Genomic DNA, 21,341 nt, shown 5'->3' on the forward strand with positions numbered 1-21,341 from the left:
ATTAGAAGCTATACCTGCCCGTAGCTTATTCCTGCCTATAAAGTGACAGAAATCTCAGAGCTCACCAACGTCTGTACGATCGCGTGGTTTGTCGCATTCATGTGTGCATTGAGTGGGAAGGAGCATTCTCCGTCACAGTAATTGGCAGCATAGCCCTTGGGTGCGATGATCCAGTCCTTAATTTAAAGCAAAAAGAAGCAGTGAAAAGGTGATGAATACACACTTCACATCATCTGCGCTCTCAGTAATCCTGTGAGAAGGATTATGCACATGGACAGGTAAGGAGACAGGTGCAGGAAGGTCAAGTTCATGTGCAAGTGGCAAAGCTAGGGTGTGAACCTAGTTGGTCTGGCTCCTGAGCCCTCGTGCCGTCCACAGGCCCACATGGCGTGCAGGTGCTACCCGCTGCTGGTCTGGGAGCACTGGTTTTATGTACGTGGACCAAACGGAGCCTCTCGAGGAGCCCAATGTCTTCCCTGTCACCATACTGCCACGTGCATATGAAAACTCTATCTTCTATCACTTGTCACTTATAATTTGCTTCTTATAAACTAGTGGTGGCTCTCAGGTGGGGCAAAACATTTGTGCTCTTCTAGATAGTTTGGGTGAGCCAATTTATAGCCGTTGGAGAAGTTAACTAGTGATCCGTTTTTCCAACCCTTTCTCAAAACAATTAAAATGTGTTTAAATGCCCAAATACAAATATATGCCTTGCGGACTTTGAAAGAATGAGGGAAGAGTCCCGGGGAAGGCGGCTATTGATTTTGAGGTACACAGAGCTGGGGAACCCTGGAATCCCTGGAAAGGTGCTAGTGGGCACTGTGTGCCCAAGAAGGCAGGCCTTCTCCCACCTCACTCCAAAGAGCCTGGGCACTTGAAAGGGCTCCTAAGTACCTCCATGGAAGGAACCATCTCAATCCTAAAGGCTTTTGACGTTGGCTGTTGCCATTAAGATGAGAAGAGACTGAAAAGAAGCTGCAAAACTGCTACTCTCCTGAGCATTTGAGATCTTACTCCCCAGCATATGTCTCCGGTTTGGCTCAAATAAACTCATAAAATTAAAACAAATCAAAAAAATAAAAATAAAGAGAAGAGGCAAGAGACTACTGAGAAAAGAACTTTGTCCCCCTTGTTGTCCCGAGAACTCACCTGCCATCCCAGGTCTTGGAAACTCACATAAAGCTCATGTTTCCTACAGGCTGTTTTTAGTTCACTGCTGTTGTAATCTGTTGGAGGAGATCAAAAGAGGCACCCATTAACTCATTCATTCCCTCATGTAGGAACTCAGTGGAGAGTATGCCATCAGCCAGGCACTATACTAGGCTCAGGATAGCAGTGAACAAGGCCCCTACTAGACACAAATGTGGTCACCAAACAACTCCGTCAGGTTCCTGATTGCTTGGGTGTTTCACATACTCTGACGTCCACTTAGGGGTTAGTGCTGGGCACCCAGGCAAATGACACATACTTATTGACTTGAATGGACTCCTTTAAGCAACAGATGTTTGTTCTAAGCCCCTGTTGTGTGCAAGGCCTGTGGCGGGGGTGTGCCAAGATGCCCAAAACATCCCAGGCGCCTGACTTGGAAGACGTCACATTCACAGTAAAAGACGACTGTACCAGGCAAGGGTCGCTCTGTATAAAACAGGAATGGTCTTGAAGCTGCACAGGGGCTTTGAAGGCAGCTGCTGGGCCAGGAAAGCATCCTGAAGGAAGTGCAATGGAGCAGGGCCTAACCAGGAGGCCCAGGAGTTGGGGAGAGATGGAGACACTGCAGGAGGGGCCGTTCTCTCCTGCACGGTCCTCCAGCCTGGCTGCCAGGGTTGAGCCCTTTGACCTGCACTCAAGCAAAGACTCCTAAGCTAGTAGTGCCCCGTGAGAATCTGCTGAAGTGTATGTACCTGCTCTGGGCCATTCAGGAGCCACTAGCCTTGCTGAACCTAATCACTGGCAAAAGGAACGGCAGTACCCTGATTCATTTAGACCATTTGGAGCACCTCTTGGGTGACATGCCCTCTGCTAGGCACCATGGGAAATAGGAAAATACCGGTAGGTTACCCAAGGCTTTCATCCTCTAGGAACTTAGGGAATCAAAGGGGTGGTGTGAGACATGTATACAACTAACTCAAGTACAACACAGAATATGAATGCTATGGGCAGGGCCATAGGGAAATCTCACTGGGAGTATAGAGTGGGAGCAAGAGGAAAAGAGAGCAGTTCTTTTGGAATGACATGTAAAGAGGAGTCAGCTGAGAAAAAGTTGGAGAAATGGCTTAGAATACCAACCAAAATTATTTGGACTTTCTACCAGAGGTATTAAATAAGGCTTTGGAGGTTTTTGGCCAGAGGGTGACATATTCAGAGCTGGGATTCTAAAGAGCTGATCTGGTGGTGGTGTTTGAGAGTTCAAGAGAGGGAAGAGATGAAAGGTACGGAGAAGACTTTGGAGAAAGTGTCTTAATGTAAAATGGACTTTGATGGATATGAGAGTCTAAGCCCATTTGTATCCTTTTTAATCACATGAGCCAATAAGTTACCTGATTGCTTAAAGCCTCTTAGAGTTGGGTTTTCTGTTACTTGCACTCCGGAACCTCCTGGACCTGAAGCAGGACTGAACACGCAGATATGGGTGAGCCAATTTCTAGCCATTGGAGAAGTTAACTAGTGATTTTGTAAGAGAAAGAGACTAAAAGTATCAACTCAGCCCAGTGACCTATCCTGGGAGGAGAGACAGGCTACCTTTTTGAACTGGTTGCCAATTTTAAGTTTATTCATTCTCCCCACATGCCTTCCTCACCTTTCAGAACCACCCTTGCTATAACTTCAAGTACCTGGAAGAAATGAATGTAAAACCTCACTGGAGGGAAATTTTCACAATGCAGGGCACCACAGGTGCTCTCAGTAAAAGCAAACAAGCACCCACCAACACCACAAAACAAAACAAAACCTCCTGCTGAAAATAGCCCCTCAACAAAAAGTATCAACCACACAAAGAAATAAAGTATCCTGAGAAGAGAGTCTGAGTGCAAGACAAAGAAAATATAGGACCCCAGGGACTGCAGGCAAGAATAGTTTCCAAGTGAGGTTATAAAAAGGAATGTCTAAAATAATGGGAGAGAGAAAATAAGGAATATAAACCCTAAAGTAAGAACACTATGGGAAAAGAACATAAAAATGAACAGGTAAATTTGAAAAAGACCAAATAAAACTTTATAAAAACCATAATCATTGAAAATAACAACAAAATGGATGGGTTAAATATCAAATTAGATAGAACTGAAAAGAGAATTAACTGAACAATAGATTTGAAGAAACTTCCCAAAATATAACCCAGAGTAAAATGGCCAGAAACTATGACTATCTGTAAAGATATATGGAAGATAGGATGAAAAGTCCAATGTTATTTCTAATAGGAATCTCTGAAGAGACTAATGGGGGGAGCAGTAATAGTTGAAGACATAAATGCACATTTTCTAGAACTGAAGAAAATCTTTATATTGAAAAGGCACAATGAGTCCTAAGCAGAGTAAATAAATTCCTATCTAGCCATATCTGGTGAGAAACTCTAGTATTTGTAGCCACAGCTGGTGAAACTGTAGTATTATCAAACATATAGAGAAAATTCTTAAAAGCAACCCTGAGATGAAAAAAAAATTACCTCCAAATAAAACAAAGAAAATTGATAACAAACTTCTTAACAAGAAAAACACAAAACATAAAAAATACCAAAAACTTTTGCCATCAACATAGAATTCTATACCCAGCTGTAGCAGACATTTATTGTTTTCCAGGAATACTTCTCATTTGGAAGAATAGGAAGGAATCAAGGTCCCATTTCCCACAACAGATAGGTACTGTCTTTGTCCCCTGGCTGCTAGAATACAGGCTCATGACTTCATTAAAGCCAATCTGATACCCCCACCCTTGAGACAGTGACTCAAGGGGGGAACTAAGAATGGGTGGAATGGTAGCAAATGTTCAGGGTGATGGCCCCAGTGGTAACATTGAAACTACATTGTGCCCATGACCAGGTCTGAGCTAGGTCTTGATTCTGAGTTTAGTTCTCCAAACTTGTTGGTTGGGTCATTTGCCTGATACCCTTAAATTATTTTTCACTTTAAGTAATTAGTCTGCTTCTACTCCATGCAGTCAAGAGCCCTGAGTAGCTAAATTATTATTCAGTTAGAAGACAGGAAGCACAGGTAGAGTGGGTCACTATCTCATATACAGTTGGTAAGACCATTTCTCTGTTAAAGTATCTTCTAAGCATAGACTGAAGGAACTTTGGGAGCAAGGCGTGAGTCTGTCTGGGGGAAGAATAATCCATACAGTAGGAATGAAAAATGCAAAGGCCCTGGGGAAGTAATCTCCTTGGCACACTCTAGGAACAGTCTGATGGGGGCTGCTATGTGTTTATTAAAAACCCGTATCTGGGCACTGAGCTATCTGACATTTCCCACTGCAGTTAGGTGTGGCCACATGCTTGAGTTATGCCCATGAATGTGGGGAGACGGGAGGTGTGCTGCTCTTAGGCCTGGCCTTCCAGAACTCCCTGCAGCCCTGCACTTGTTCTTTCCTCTCCTGCCAGCTGCATGCAAGGGTCACCTTCTGAAAACTCCAAGGCCCTGGTCCCCTTGCACTCTTGAAGGAGTCCTGGGTTAGATAAGTTATATGATCCCCCTACTTATAGTCTCAGTCTGGAATTTTCCCTGCCCAACCTCATTTGGCCTGTGTCCCCCAAAGTAAACTTCCTCCAAAATTCCTTCTCTGTGCTGGGGACCAAGAGCTCCCCAAAATCAAACTTGGAGTTGTTGGCTATGTGAAAGGCAGAGATTTCTAGGACAGCTTTCCTTGCCAGGTTGGTGGACATGGCAGTGTGATATAATGACAAATACGTCTGGTCTTTGTCCTGGTCCTTGGCACAGAGCTACAAAAGCCATGGAATTCCCTAAATGAGAATTCCAACTTACAGTGGGTCCCTAGAAAGCTTCCAGATGGGGGCTGGTCACCAGAAAGACCAAGCATGTGATTAGACACTTGGAATTTGGGGCCAGCCTGACCTCCATGGAGGGAGACTTGAGATTGAGTCCAATCACATGGCCTATGATTTAATCAATCACGAATAGTAGTAGTAGTAACAGTAGTAACGAGACCCGTATGAGAACGGTGGACACTGAGGCTGAGTGAAACGTTTGGGTTGGCAAATGCATTGGTGTGCAAACTGCCCAGATTCCACGAGGAGAGGACATGGAAGCTCTGTGTCCACCCTGCCTCCCCCACCAGACTTTGCCCTATACATCTTTTCCAGGTGGCTGCTCCTCACCTGCATCCTTTATAATACAACTGTGATCCTAAGTATAGTGCCTTCCTGAGTTCTGTGAGCTGTTCTAGTGCATTATCAAACCTGAGAGGGGTCATGGGAACCCCTGAATTGGTAGCCAAGTCGCACATAACTGCAGGTGGGTTGGGGACCCCACTTGCAGCTGGCATCTGAAGTGAGAACAGTCTTGTTAAGGACTGTGCCCTTGAACTTGTGGGGTCTGTGCTAAATCCAGGTGATTAGTGTCAGGACCAAACTGCACTGTAGGACACCCAGTTGGTTTCAGAACACAGACAGGGACACCTTACATACTTAGACTTTCAGTTTCTTCTGCTGGAGGGAACCAAGGGGACAGAGTGAGGGACTTCACTTCTACCTTCACCAACAGTCCTCGTCTGCTTCAAACTTCCTGCTCATTTGACTCTCTCAATGCTTAACAAAGAAAACTTTCTCTGCAAGAACAACTATTTCTTGTAGAGCTAGACACTGGCATTTTTGTCGTTCAGTAAAGATCGGGACCAGAGAGAGGAAAGGGAGGTATTCGGCTCTCTTGTTTTTCTTCCTACAGACATTTTTAGGCCACACTTAAGTTTCCTTATAACTCCATGCTAAGTGCTGGCAAAGAATGTGTAAATATTTGTGAAGGTCAGTGCCCCTCAAAATATTTATGTCTGCTGCTCAGAGAGCTGGTACCCTGGGTTCTGCAGTGGAATTACACTGCCATGCATTGTTTTGTTTTGTTTTTTAGAGATTGACAGATTGCAGAAAAACATTCCCCCCACCTCCCGCCCAATATTTGTTTAGATGAATGGTCTGGATAGAGCCAGTGAAAATTTATACAGCTAAAATCCAACAGGCACATAACCACTCTGGTGGGAGAAAGGAAGGCAACACAGCTTTATCCAGATGGGTTCACCAGTCAAGGGCAGGGCAGAGAAAAGAAGCCACAGAGCTGAAGAGATGCAACAAACAAACAAAGCAGAGCAGCAGACCAGAAGCAGGCAAACCATCCTGTGGGCAGCAGTCCTTGGTTTCACTCATGGGCTCTCTGGACCTGCATTATAACCATCGGGGTGTTTGGGCCGCATCCCAGACCCATGAGTCTGAATGACCAGGAATGGGAGGTCTGCTGTCCAGGTGACTAGCCCTGAGATACTGCCCTTTAGATGAGACGATCACACACAGTTAATAGCATCACCCCCTTCACACACGTCTGTCTTCAGACACCAGCGCTGTCTGCACTTCCCCTTAACGCTATGGGGAAAGCCAGTCTTGTCTTGAGAGAAATTTTCAAGGGATCTGGCTTTTTTGATGTTGAACATAAAAAGTGAAATCTGGCTGTCTAATCATTCCATATGATTGTTTGGCCTAAGAGTGGAGAGCAGGGCAGGTGCCAGTAACCCCACTGGGATTCTGATCCAGCCAGACTAGGCCCAAGGTGGTCATCCAGAGGAAACTGGACAAGCAGGGCCCACATACAAGCAGGTGGGTTTGGGCAAAACACTGTTCAGTGATCAGGGGACAAAATATAAGAGTCATAAAACCCCCCAGGACTAAATTCTTCCATAGCCAGAAGAAGCTATCTCCCTAGTGTTCTCTTAAACAGGAGAGAAACATTCTTCTGATAACTTTCAAGTTATCAGAAGCATATTAATTGCTCTTGGCAACACTGCTTCCCATCCCCCACTTTTATAGACTGCTTCAGTAGAGAGACATTCAGACATGATTGGTTTTAAAAGCACCATTCCTTCCTCTCTTCCCCAAATAAACATTACAAACATTAAAACAGGGATTTTAAATGGAAATTTAAATTGGCTTCATCTTTCTGTGTGGGGCAAGTGGGGACCATCACACAGGAAGCGTCAGAGTCTCCAGCCTGGGGGAAGCGGAGGAACTTTAAAGATCCAAGACAGACCTGCCTGGTTGTCCCTAAGTGAAGATCCTTCAGCAGAAGCTCCATGCGCTGCGGAGGGGAAGGTACAGAGACTGCCGAGCAGAGGAAGGCACCATCCGTCTCGGAAAGTGGGGATAGGGGAACAGAGTTGGAGAGAGGTCCAGGCTGTGGTGCCCAAAGTGTGTTCCATAATAAGTCTTTATCCTTCTGGTACTTTGCCAAGGGAGGTTCGCATCTCATCCAGGCTTTCTGAGTGATTAACCCATGGTACAGAGACACACAAAAGTATCATGTCCACTGCCAATGGCCAAACTGGTGACCAGTACCTTCCATTTTCTCGTGGCTGGTGACAACAGGGGTCCAGTCAATCATTTCTGATGGAATGAAGTGTCAGCTTCACCGGTGGCTGTGGCATCACTCTCCCAAGTCCCAGATGTGTCTTTATTATTTGTGATTTGGGTTCTCTAGGGGCCGGGTACACCTGCGAGGTGTTAGGAGCCAGCGTGAAATGAGCTGTATGGAGGTGCATTTTCCTGGAGTCCAGCTGACGGCAGGAGGAGATGATGACCAGGCCTCTTGTCCTTGCTCAGACGTAACTTAATTCCCACATCTGAGAGTCCTACTTGGAGGGTGCGGATGGGGGCACCAGGCACGTCTGGGCGGACCAACAGGGGCCAAGGCTGCGGCTCCCACAACACAGAACTCTTTACTGACCCCATCTTCGTCCTTGTACTTCTCAGACCCCCTGTCCCTCTGTTTCATTTGTATGTTCCCCGCAGGCTAGGGCTGAACTCCAACCGTCGTCTCAGTTCTGGCTGGGAGGTCTTTCTTCTTGACCACTGGGCCATGACCCTAACACTCACTTTCATTGGTGACAGCCTCTACTCCCTGACCTTATGTTCTGCTCTTCCCTATGATGGGTGTTCCACCTACAGAAGAAAACTAAGGGGAGAAAGGGTCTGGGTGGGCCCACATGACAGTGGGAACCACCCCATGAGCCCCACTTGGCCCGAGGCTAACAGGGCCCTGCAGGGGGCATTTATTTAGTGCACAGAGGACAGCAGCTAGCTGGCCTGCCACCTCATCACGGCATCCCCGTCCCCAGGCAGCGACCATGTACACTGCACATTTCTTTCTCCCCAAACACGGGTCATATCCCACAGCCATCTGGAGGATATCTGGGTTAATTCCACCCAGCATTCCTTGTATCCTGTCCTCCTGAAAAGCCACATACACAGTAAAGCGCAAGGTAGCTGCTCATGGTTTATTTCTGAAGCCGAATTGCTATGTGCAGGGAAAGGCAGGCCTCCCTTGCAGAGCTTCTCAGGGGAATGAGGCCTGGGTGGGGAGGGAAGGGAAGGGCACGGCAATGACCCTGACTTGCAAGGAGTTCTGCTTGGCCAGCTTGAGGGGCACCAACCATCAGGCCTGAGTTGGGGCCACACAGCTAACCTGGGAGCCTCAGGGAGGGGGCTGCACATGAGTCATAGCAGCCCAGGCCCAGCCCACTTTCCTTTCCAACCCCAATAGAGGAGGAGGAGAGCAAAACAACAGTGAAGACATGGAGAAGGAAAAAGGCAGAAAAGAGACAAAGTCAGGGCAATCGTCCAAAACCAGGTGAGAGGGAAGGAGGGAGAGAAGTAGGCAGATGGTGCCCCCGGCTGGGGCTTCGGCAGAGGGGCTACTTGGGCCTGGTGGGCTGAGCCCACAGGCTGTGCCAGCTGCAGGCTGGTGTCCCTGCTCAGCAGGGCACACACTCAGCCAGGAAAATGCTGGCGCGGCAGGAGCTGGGAACAGAGTGGCATGTTCTACGCTGTATTTCCTGGTTGTTTGTGAGCTCAGGCTACAGAGTCTTCCCATAGCAAACTTGTTTTTTAGAGCGAACAATTCACTCCTCCTACTTCCCTTCTCTCCTAGAACGACGAGGGGGGGGATAACAAGCGGCTGTTAAAATGGCACCTCTGTCTTCAGTGGTCTGCCCAGCTCTCTCCGTATCTCCAGGACTTATCATCCCGTCTGATCTAAAACAAGTTTCTGGCTCCCACATACCCCACAGAATCAACACCGTCATTGAGAACACGCTGGAAGAAGCCCAGCTCCTGTGCCACTGACACTACAGGATGCAAGGGGACCACACGGGATCTTGATTTCTGGTGACAGTAATCTGATAAAGTGCTGGGGGTGGGGGCAACAGCTTAGTTTTCAGAGTCTAGATTTTGTTTATAACATGGATGGTTAGCACGAGAGGCAACAGATATTCTATCGTATTCTTCTGTCACCCCAGGAGTTCAAGACCTCACAAGGCTCCATTTAATCTGTGTGGGACTTTGGCCTTTTCTCAGGCTTTGTCTTGATTATAAAAGAATACGGAGCTCTGTACCTTGAAAATAGACAAAGGCTTCCCTTGAAGAATGAGCGTTAAGACCTCCTGTGCTCCAACATCTCTGTCCCCCTGTCACCTCCTTCACCGAGTCTCCTAGCCCCAGGACTTGTCAGGAGTTGGGTAGCTGGCATCGCTCAGGCATCTTGCAGCACCTGTTTATGCCTTGTTGTTATTGCTTTTTAGCATCACTGCCATTAGCACAGTCATAAGGGTGAACCTAGAGATGGGGCAGAAGGTAACTTTCCAGTCTGCTTCACTCCTTGGTAACTTTTATCTGAAAGGCACTAACAGCAAACGAGAGTCAAGTATTATAAATAGGGCATTTGAAATGATTCTAACCTTCGGATCACTAATACTATACCTGTCCTCAATAGCTGTGGAGAATTGTTTGGTTTCACATAGAAAGCCCTGAATAAGCCTCTGTTTCTTCACTGAGACATCTGAAAGCCAAGCTGCAGGCCATAAAATTTTAATTTAAGATCAAAATGACAAATTAAAATTCCCAGCTCCTTTGAAGAACTACCAACAGGCCGTTCTTCCCAAGCTTGGATGTCCATGGTGGGTCGCTCCCCTCAGCTTTGGCACGCCAACCCATGGAAGCAAATGGTGAACTAGTGGGGAACCTGCCGGGAACTAAACGGCCAAATACACAGTGATCTGTAAAAATAAGACCCCCTAGTCTGCGGACTGGAGTTCCCTGAAATCTGTAGCAAAAGATTCCATAGACATAATAAAGTCTCAAAACTGCTGTTTTGCAGGTAATGAAGTCTGGTTACTTTTCTTATCTGGAAGCGTCCTGACTGGTCCTGACTGGTCCTGTTGATGTGAACTATCAACAAGAAGGTAAACAGTATATGCGTGATCTGAAGGAACAGAGCCACATCCCCCACCACCCTGGGTCCTTGAAGATACATGTTTAGGTGGGTTGGAAAGAAAACCGACTAAGAAATGCTAAGGTATTAGGTTGGTGCAAACGCAATTGTGGTTTTTGCAATTATTTTAACCTTTTAGACCACAATTACTTTTGTACCAACCTAATAGCATTTGAAGAGCTCATTCCAAAGGACAAGACAGGGTCTTGAGAAGTTGCTGGTTTATAGATGGTTGGCAGAGCTGGGTGGTGGCAACATAAACATCAAGGATGAAAGGCCTAACGGGCATCTAACCCAATTTTACACGAATTGTTAAAAGTGGCAGAAAATGTCTCCAAACTAGCATCTGCCAAAAGAAACAGCAATTCTAAGTCACAGTATTGACAGCCAGCTGGTTGACATGGCAGAAAATGTCAGACTCACCAGCTGACTTGAAATCACATTAACTACCCTGTCTCCGAAGATGTCTTAGAAAGATCCTGGGACCTGAGCTAGATCGGTGCGAGAATGACCACATGGAAACATCCCTCAAGGCCATTTGTTCACAGCCCTTGTAATGGACTGTCCAGATGGTGTCATAATCTCCCAAAAGACAAAATAATGAATCCCAAGAGAAAGATACTATAAAAGAGGGTGAATGGGAGAAAGAGACTACCAAATGAGAGTTAAAAGTGCAAGGCAGGGTGTCCCAAGACCAGTAGGTTGGTAGACATGGAGGCTGAAAAAGAATTGCCAGGTTCACTGGAATCCCAGCGGGCTGCACAGCACGGCGTGGACCAGGACTAGTAAAGCATGTGTCAAAATGATCAGTGACACTGTCCAGATGATATCCTAGCCCACTGGAGAAGTACAACACAGCTAACACCCATCATTCATTTGGAGCAGACAACTGCAAAGAAGCAAGGGCAAGTGAAAACCATCCAGGGAAACTTCAATCCAAACCCACTGTTTGGTACATGTGCTTGGAAAGTCCAGCTTAAAGGCCAAGGACACATGTTAGAGCAGATTGGGGTGGGCGGTGGGGAGGGTGTGAACAGGGCGCTGGGCCTTTCCCTTGCTGTGGACTGGTCCTGCCGTCTCAGGCATCTGTAGCTCTGTTCCAAAAACAGTCACATACTTCCCTGCCATGTTTCACCCTGATGACAGGCAATTTCATGGATCATGTTAACTTCTTCACCCAGATGCAGGACAGTCTCTAGTGGGTTTCTCCTGGTGGTGGTTGTTTCAGTGGAGAAATTTTAATTCCCTGGGAACACGCTATGGAAGAAGGGGGGCAGCAGAGGCAAAGTAATTTCTTCCTTCAACCTTCCAAAAGATTTACAATGGGAAAGGCCTGCTGGAGTCACACCAGAGACCACAACTTTTTGTCTCTGCAGCATCTGCCTGGGTCACAAAGGCACAGAAACATCTGGCCCCACAGCGGCCTGGAGAGAAAGCACAAACCAGACGGCCCATTTCTTGGGGTAGAAAGCCATCTTTCTGGAAATCTTCTATCTAAGAGCAATCCTCCCTTGCATGTCCACTCCCACTAGCGGCAAGGATAAATAAGGAAGAAAGAGCCAACTATGTAACACAGCACTTCAATGGGACTCATATAAGCAATTTCTCAGACCAGCTTGAGAGGGTCTTTGAAGATAGTGAGAGGCAAGGAGGATCCTTTCTAGTAATACTTTCTTGGGGGCCTGGGCATTTACATAAGTGAGGCCAGAGGTATTTGTAATGAACACTTTTGTCTTAGTACTGCTGAAAAAAACAAAGCAAATTTGAAAGTACTGGAGGGGGGGAGGTTGGGGGTGGGGGGCGGTGGGAAGACCAAGAGAAAGCAAATATACTTGTGTCTAATTACAAATTAGATCAACTTTCATATTCACAATTAATTTATTCACCAAATTGAAAAAAAAAAGTTGAAAGGAACTTAGAAAAGAATAATTGGGTGATACTGCTAAAACCAAAATCAGAGACAACATGTTTTCTCAATTTAGAATAACTCCATGTGTGTGTTGGGGAGGGGAGGGAATGTTGAATAAATCAAGTGAAATTTTAATTTTAAAAGCAATCAACATTTCAAGAGCTGCCTTCATGTCTGAGGTCCCAGTACCAAACTGACCACAATTCGTTAATGAATTGAAGCCTACCACTGGCAGACCTCCCCCATATCGTGCCCTGAGGAAAACGCTGAGTGAGATTATTAACTCTATTCAGCAGGTTTCCTCCGAAGCAAATAAAGGAAAGCACTCATTTCTTCTTCTCCTTCTCCTCCTCCTCCTTCTCCTCTTCCTCCTTCTCCTCCTCCTTCTTCTTTTTTCTTTTCTTTTCTTTTTTTTTTTTTAGAAACAAAACAAAGCCAACCCTGACTATTTCTAGTGGTAAACCCAGGCGCACCCATGCTGTTTAATGCTTCCAAGAAACATCAGGGTGACAAAAAGCAAAATGTCACGTCACGCTGGGTCATGGATCCTCAGGTTTCACATCCAAGTTACTGGTAAAAGAAATGGTTTATTAGGTTAGAACCTAAACTCAAAACCCTTCCTCCCAAAGAAAAACTGGGGACTTTGGGAAGCAGTATGAACTCTTTCAGGCCATGTTTTGGCCTGAAGATGTCATTTTTAAACAGTCACTTGGCAGAATTAATGCATCTTCCAGAAGAAATTTATATGCTTTCCAAGGATTCTAACATACCCTGACAACCTACTTCCAACAACTGGATGCAACTCATTTTTGAGCACTATTATGAGCCAGATCACATGCTCAACGCTTAATACCAACAAATTTACTACGTACTCATCGTCCCCACTGAGCAGACGAGTAAACTGAAGTTGAAATAGATGAGGATTGTCCAAAGTCACAGAGTGACTGAAAATTCCACAATAAGTCTTGAACTTCATGCTAGATTCCCAGGCTATTTAAACAGTCAAAGAAAACCCAGAACTACACCTGGGTTTGAATTCAATACTTACTCTCTATGTGAGCCAGAACACCTCTTTTCACGAGTGACCTCCCATGCCACTTCCTCAAAAGGTGCAGCACAGGAGGGAAAAGTTCTGAACCACTGGATGGACACGCAAGCAGTGGGACCTGTTTCCTCTCTCTCATTCTTTGAACATGCCTGTTCAGGGCAGGATGGTGCTGACCCTATTGCCTACCGTGTTTCCCTGAAAGTAAGGTTGGGTCTTGTACCATATTTCCCGGAAAATAAGACCAGGTCTTATATGAATTTTTGCTCCAAAAGACGCATTAGGGCATATTTTCAGGGGATGTCTTATTTTTTCATGTACAACAATCTACATTTATTCAAATACCGTCATGTCATCTACTTCTGGAACACTGTCATAATGTACTGAAGGCATCCGTCTGGCTGATGATCTTTACTGAGGCTTTTTTGGGGGGGAAATGGTAGCTCCAGAGGTGAGCACAGGGCCCCAGTCTGGCTTTCTACTGAAGCTACCATGAAAGAGACAGTCTTTCTGAAGTTGCGGTTGCCAAGAGTGATAAAATCCTGGAACTGTTGGTTACCTTCCTTATCACCATATAGAGGTAGTCTGTCTGAGAATGCCACCAACCAAGGCAAATAGAAAAAGAGAGGGATTCTTAATATCATCCGAGCCTACGGAGGCAACTACGCCTAAAGCTAGAATCCCTGAACTTCCGAGTTAAAAAACCAATAAAATCTGTCATAGAGGGTTGTTTGAGTTGACTTTCCATCACTTCTAGCCAAGAGCACTGACAAATACAAGTCCATGATACAAATGTATGAAGTTTGTACATCCCAACCTCCGAGGCATAATACAACCAGAAGAAAATCAAGGTGCTCTCAGGATTTTTACGTGAATGAAAAAAAGAGTTGGAGAAATCTTACCAAACAGCAGGATACTTCTCTGGAAAACCAGACACTCAGGATGTCTGCAGCCTGCAGACCCCATCTTTGCATACCACTCTTCCCTGCTGATGGCCCCAGGAACCCATCTGATAATCAGTGACTATGAGGCACCTGCAGACCTGTGCATTTGCCGGGCAGAGGCTGTGCACCATCTGAAACCATCTGCACTCCCTTTGTTCTCACTGAGGCCTGAGCGCCAACAAGGCTTCCTGGAAAAACGGGCTTCACCCAAACCTACCTGAAGCACTGGAGACCCGGGACACGTCCTGGGACTGGGTAGAGCGATTGCGACTCTGCTGGCGGCGCCGACCAGTGGCCGACCTCGTGGTGCGTACGTGGACCTCACTCACTTTGAAGAAGGCCACCATGAATGGCTGCTTGTCATAAGGGCCATCTCTGCCCACCAGGCCTGCGGCTCGGGGGTTAATGCTGAGTCCTGGAATGTAACCCAAAGCACACCTCCCGTTACTCCACGGAAACCTATTCCTGCAGCCACCGTACATAACTCATCCCACCTGGCCTCATTAAGCTGAGCATGAGGGGAAAGCATCATGCCCTCTCAGGTCTCTGATGGCTCTCTTTGGATGGTCAAAAGTCAAACACTCCTTCCAAAGGTCTGTGAATCTAAACAAGGAGGGCTGGCTCTCAGGCTCTGCCATTTCTGCTAGTCTTTTTCTTTCATATTCATTCTTTCTTTCTGATCATATTCATCCCAACCAGCGAGGCAACTGCACAGAGTGTACCCAGTGTGGGGGCTCGTGAGGGGATATCAAGCTGCTGAGCCCTGATGCTGCAGGAGGAGAGGTGCTGGAGGGTTCCCTTGCAAATGTACTCAACAGTCAGAATTTAGACTATGCTCCCATCTTTCTCTTTATCTCAGCATCCCCCACCAGCTTCTGCCTCTGTGACCTGTCCTCCCATTGTTACTCTTGTAACCTTGACCAGCTAACTGTCTCCTAGTCCCTTCAGGAAAAGGTGTGCGTTTCAAACAGCAGTTATGAAGTCAGCCTGGAGCTGAGGATCGCCTGTAAAACCTAGTTCTCCCACACTGTTGTAAGCAAATGAATGACAATGATTGTTTGCCTGACTTTGGCAAACTTACCATCCCGAGTCACCACGCTCAGCTGAAGCCCCATGTTGTGCTGTGGGGTCACGACCCACAGATTGCTCGTGGCTGTGATGTCAAACTCCAGCCAGCCTTCTTCTGAGGCCCACACTATGCGGGTGTCCAATAAAAACAGGTCAGAGTCTCTGAAAGAAAGGAAAGATGGCACCATGAATAGCACGCTGTCCCCTCGGCTCCTTCTCACTCTGTCCAGCCCTTGGTGTTACAATCAAAGATGTCAAAATCAGATCAGATCCACCATAAAGTGCTGTGTACACTGACTTGCCACAGGCCAGGATGGTGTGATACCATGTGGGATACAATCTGGAGAGAAATTAATACATGCCAGGGCACTTCAGAGAAATCAACTTTCTCACAAACGTAGGAGGAACCCTCAGCTTCACCAGAAGCCTTGCTGTGATGTTTAGATCAAATCTTTTGGCATTAGTGTAAATGATAGATAGATAGATAAAGATAGATGATAGATAGACAGATGTCATATTGTTGCTTACTTTGTGGCTAATGACTTCTAAAAAGAGAGAAAGTGGGGGCAAAGAGGGAAAGGATTGAGAATATATTAAAATCAGGATCAACAGAAGGAATTACAAAGTTTTGCTCTGCTCATTTTTTAAATTAGAACCTGACAACCTTCGCATTGTTAGTTCCTGTGGAATAAGGAGAAATAAGAAGCCACATCATATTTCTGAGTAATCATCAGTTCTTTTCTTTTAATGAAGGTTGAATGGTCTATGGTGAGTGTCAAGTCCTTTCTCGTCTGGACTGTGTACCCGTGGGTGTATGGTGAGTGATTTTAAAGTTGATCCCAGTGCAGCTGTGAGCCAGGGCTGGGGTTCTCTGAGGCAAACTCATTGAGTCCATTCCTTCCACTGGGCTCCACAGGGAATATTTTTATATTTTTTTACAGTTTTCAATTAACATAACCCTAGGGGCTGTGAGCGAGGGTCTCTTCATGCTCACCCACACATCAGGGCAGACCAGTGCTAGGGGGTGTCACCTTCATGTTACAAGGACATTCTAAATCTGAGCTGACGTCCCAGGTTCACCGGCATGAAATGGCCTGAAATTCCTATGATAGGGAAGGGGGATATTTGGCCATGGAAAGATTCAAATACCCCAGTGCTGGAAATATTTTGCTGAAATATCTTACAGAATAGAAAAATTACTGGAATTAAATACTAAATTGAAGACTAGCATCTCAATACTAATAAAGTACATTTACATCAGTTATAAAGCTCTTTCCTATACCTTGCTTTACTTGGTCCTCATAACAATCCTGAAAACTCAGTACATCTTTATCCCCATTTTACAGCTGGAGAAACTGAGGCTCAGAAGTGAGGTTACGGTTGTGTGGTCAAGATCAAAAGCTAGAAAGTGAAATAATGAGCTAGTGAAAAGAAAGTAAGAGGATTCAGTTTTCTATAATGACATACTGCCTTTTGAGATTATTATGAAAGACAACCTGTGACAAATGAATACAATTTATCTCTATTCTATCAAATATCTGTGAAACCAGTGAAACATCTGAGTTAAGAATTTGAGATGTCTCAGAGGGGAAACAATTTTTCCTGTTGACATGGCTTAGAGTTAGAAGGAAACTCTATTGTCATCTTTTCCAAGCTTGAAACAGTAGGTACAGCTAAAAGTCGTTTACTCAGCTGCTGAACAGAGCCTGCGGGGGGCACATACAGGCCTGCCATCTTTAAAGCGCTCTCCCACACGTATGTGTCACACCCCCTGTTGACAAATCACCTCCCCGCCCTGTTACTGAGGTAACTGTGAGCAGGAAGACGGGGGTGTTCATGGAAAACAGCAAGAGGGGACTGCAAGTCCAAGGCTTTGAAGTTAAGATGCAAGAAGACATAAATTCTGTTCTGGAAGGTCGGCGAAGACCCTTATCCAGAAACAACACTGACACCACGCACGGTACTGTGGGAAAAGTAGCCCTGGTCCTGAAGGAAGCACAAGACATACGAGTAGTCATGTCAGGGGAGCGCCCTCTAGAACGAAGACACAGTGAGAATCCCAAGGCGTAATACTGTCCCTGAGGCCAAGAGGATCAGTGCATGGCGCTCCTGCCCAGGGTCCCTTTTCACTATTACAGAGCTTCCATGATACACATCAGTTTTAAGGTCTTGTAACAAGGGTGCAGAAAAATACAGTCTAAGATATGAGTGGAGCACAGCTGGTAGAAAGAACTAGAATACGCTCCATGTGAAAGAAATGAAATCTCTAGGGTTAGTGGGGATTAGTGGACATGAGGAGCCTGCCTTTCTATCTTGACTCTGCTCCTAAGTCAGGCTGGGCCCCCAGGAATTCATGTTGTTTCTCTGCCACACTTCCCTGACTCTAACATAAGGATAATTCTGGTCCTCACTGCTTAAGAGACCTGTGCAATACACAAACATGGTCTAACAGCTGAGCCTAGAAAGACGTCAGTGAGCCAGTCTCAAATTTAGACGTTTAAATCCAGGATGCTCAGGTCCCTTGGAAGGGAGATGAGGTATGGTATGGACTTAAAATAATGGACTAAATGGAGAGAGAAAAACAAATATTTACTGTGTGCTTTCAATATGCAGGCATGCTCCAAGAGCCTCTCCTTTATTCCCTGGAGAGGCAAGTGCTATTATTGTGTCTTTTCTATAGTTGATGTCACGGAGCCTAGAGAGTATAAGTGTATTATGGTCACTGGTATTAAGTGGGGTGACCAGAACTTAAAATCAGAGCCCAGGCTCTTAGCTACCACATTTCTAAGAAACAAAGTCAAGAAAAGTCCAGGGCACAGGTTGAAAATGCTGAGCAAGGCCTCAGAGTAAGACAAGGGATCAAAATCTACTGTACATAAATGCCAACATCAGGTGGATACAGAAAACACATTGAGATAGTCAGGGCGGCACAGGATCAGAAATCACAAGCGGATTCTCACATCAGGGTCAGGAGAGGAAGGGGTGAAAGGTTCATGCAGGAAGGGATCCAAGATGGACGGCCCAGTCTTGCCCTCTTCCTCATCCTAAGCAGAATGCTCTCTGTCTAGACTGAGACCACCACTGACACTCAGTCACACAGCCAGGTGAGGACCTTTAAGAATTACAGCTTTAAGGATCTACTTCATCGGTTCGCCCTTTATGGTAAGTCTCTAAAACGGCTCTGGTCTGACCCACATCTATTTACTTTTCTTCAGTAACACATGGCCTCCTTAGTCTATCGTCTTTGTAAAAGCATAGCTTCAAACAAGATGCATCTGAATTCACTGAAAAACAATTCTCTTCTAAATCTCACTGCAGCATGGTTGAGATCTGTTGTTCCCGTCTAAACTATGTGTCTCCACCAGATAAAAAATCCTAGGTTCTGGCCAAAATGGCCACCATGACTGGATTATTTGGACCCTCCTACTGAGATCACTGACACTCAACTGAGCATATAATGAAAAAAAATCCTGAAGCTAGAGAGAGAAAATTTTGAATGAATTTATTGCCTATTTTGTTCTCAACCAACTCATAGACCCATGTTTCATGATGAATACGCGTTCCATCTTCAAGGATAAAATAATGTTATTCTCCATGTTATCCCAACTCGAGGGCATGAGTTTCCTCACATTGTTATCATCGTGAGCCTTCATCGGCTTCTTAGACTTCAGGTGCAAAGCCATCTGCTCTCAAGAATTCTTGCTCCTCTTCCTAAACAGTGCAAAGCAAATGTAGGCTGCTCCACAAGTAAATGTTTGATTGTCTTATGGACTGGCCTTACCCTCAGGGAGTTATCAACCTAGACTAATAATTGGAATCACAGGTAAGACCACCGCCAAAGTAGCAGTATTATTAAAGGCTTGCTCCTACGTGTCCAAGACAGGAAGAGAGGGGAAGGTGGAAGATCACTTACTACAAATTTATGGCTACCTAACAAGCTGTCCTCTTTGGCCGCAGAAGCAAAATAATGTTCCCATACACTGGGATATACTCCAATGTGCCCTAAAGATCAAGTACAGATTAAACAAGAAGTTCTGCCACCTTTTATACATGTTGTGTGCAAATCTTATATGTTTTAGTTCCCATCACCAATCCTACGTTTCCATATCCTTGTCCAATACGGGGAAATAAAACCAAAAATATTGCTAATTTGTGATTTTAAAAAAAAAGATGTTTCACAAAATAATCTTAACCACTACCATATCCTGCCTCCCACAAAGTTGGACATCCTGGTAAGGAGATGAATGCATCACAGCAATCAGTTTCTGGGAATGAATAACACAGAAGACATGGTTTCCAGAAATAAAAACCTATTTCCCTTTCTCTTTCATGTTTACCAAGTAGATAAGCAGTTCCCAGAGAACAGTTTCCTCTGCCCAGCACACCCTGACTTCTCCTCTCCCCCAAATTGAGCATTCTTTTGAGTGTATGCGATTCTTTATGGTAATTTTAATTCCCTTCTGTAATATTCTTTTCTACGCTGTGCCTTTGCAAAGAACAGAACATAAATAGGCTGAGAAACAAGGTTGGGTATCTTCTTGAGCCTTTACTTTTTACAGTTTCAGGTAGATAATTCTAAGTATAAAGAATATGCACTTAACTAAAAAGATAAACAGAACTAGTTACATAACCTGAGCTGTGGGTAAGTTGTATTACCCCCTTTTCAGGGGCAAAGGATCAAATACTGAAAAGTTCAATGCTTGGCTGAGGCACACACTGAGTGTGCCAGAGATTATCAGGTCAGCAGTAAGATTTCAGGAGTCCCTGAGGATCATACCTGTGAAAGCCAGATACAGAAAGAGAAACAGGTGTGGCTGTGCACGGTGATAAGAGGCTTTGATTTTCTTCTACCAGACTATAATAGTGTCCTCCTATTCTGGCTTTCTCAAATTTGCCCTTCTCTTCAAAAAAGAAAATAGCCTCAGATATCTCACTTTTATCTCAGTGATAATAAAAGTTCACTTCAGCAGGCGGCACCGAAAATCCAACAGAATTCATAGAGCAATTAGTCTATTAAAAAAATGCTTTGCCAAGGAAACTGTCCTCTGAGGTCCTGGAACTGGATCAACTATTGGATTTAGGTCTTATCTCCAGAAGTATACCATTTGGTTAATGAATTAAATACCGACAATTGTGGGGATTCATTATAAAGATTTCCAAATAAAAATACAAAGCTTCTGGATGTATGCTTCTGGCTATGATGTATCAAACTAACAATCCCACTAAGACCAAGTTAAAAATAACAAACCTGCTTGAAGATATCTTAGAGCATCCAACACAGGCAACACTTGATGAGTCAAGATCTCAGAAAGAACTGACTCTGGGTGGTGAACACACAATGGGATTTATAGATGATGTAATACAGAATTGTACACCTGAAATCTATGTAACTTTACGAACAATTGTCACCCCAATAAACTTTAATTTAAAAAAAAAAAAGATCTCAGAATGAAGGGAAACGCATTGTGGTGAGCCCTGTATTTGCTGTTTCCTTTGCATCTCAAGGCATTTGTTAATTCCTTGAATGAGGTATAGATGCCAGGAAGAAAGGGGCAGCAGCCTAGAGCTCAGAGCAATATCACTGGCTGGGGCTCACTGGAGTTTAAGGCAGCTAGGACTTGAAGGGCTAAGGTCCCAGAGGAAAGGGGCTGCATAGAAGTGAGCTCATACAAGTGATCTCATAGAAGCTTGGGTTCACTTCCTCTAGGACCTTGGCTCTTCAAGTCCTGGCTGCCTTGAACTCCAGTATTTTGCCAAATATTAAACCCTGTACGCATGGAGTAAGAAGCTGAGAAAACAAGCAGAAAGAAATTGCTTAGAGGATAAAAAGCAAAGCAGACTTTTTGGCAGTCTCACAATGCTGGGGAGTTACAAATTGGAGTTCAGAGTCCAGGAAGATGGGCTCT

At 45.1% G+C, this 21,341-nt stretch overlaps 1 protein-coding gene across 1 annotated transcript in view; it reads right to left on the minus strand.

The window, feature by feature from the left end:
- Positions 1 to 21,341, minus strand: part of BMP6 (bone morphogenetic protein 6) — a 148,508-nt gene that overhangs the window by 1,583 nt on the left and 125,584 nt on the right. Inside the window, exons 3-6 of the mRNA XM_019745410.2 lie at positions 15,449 to 15,597; positions 14,585 to 14,782; positions 1,150 to 1,226; positions 66 to 176 (exon numbers count right to left, since the gene is read on the minus strand). Coding sequence (XP_019600969.2) covers positions 66 to 176; positions 1,150 to 1,226; positions 14,585 to 14,782; positions 15,449 to 15,597 — 535 coding nt within the window. The remainder of the gene's footprint in view (positions 1 to 65; positions 177 to 1,149; positions 1,227 to 14,584; positions 14,783 to 15,448; positions 15,598 to 21,341) is intronic.

The sequence above is a fragment of the Rhinolophus sinicus genome, linkage group LG06 (genome assembly GCF_036562045.2).
Source record: "Rhinolophus sinicus isolate RSC01 linkage group LG06, ASM3656204v1, whole genome shotgun sequence".
Lineage (NCBI taxonomy): Eukaryota > Metazoa > Chordata > Mammalia > Chiroptera > Rhinolophidae > Rhinolophus > Rhinolophus sinicus.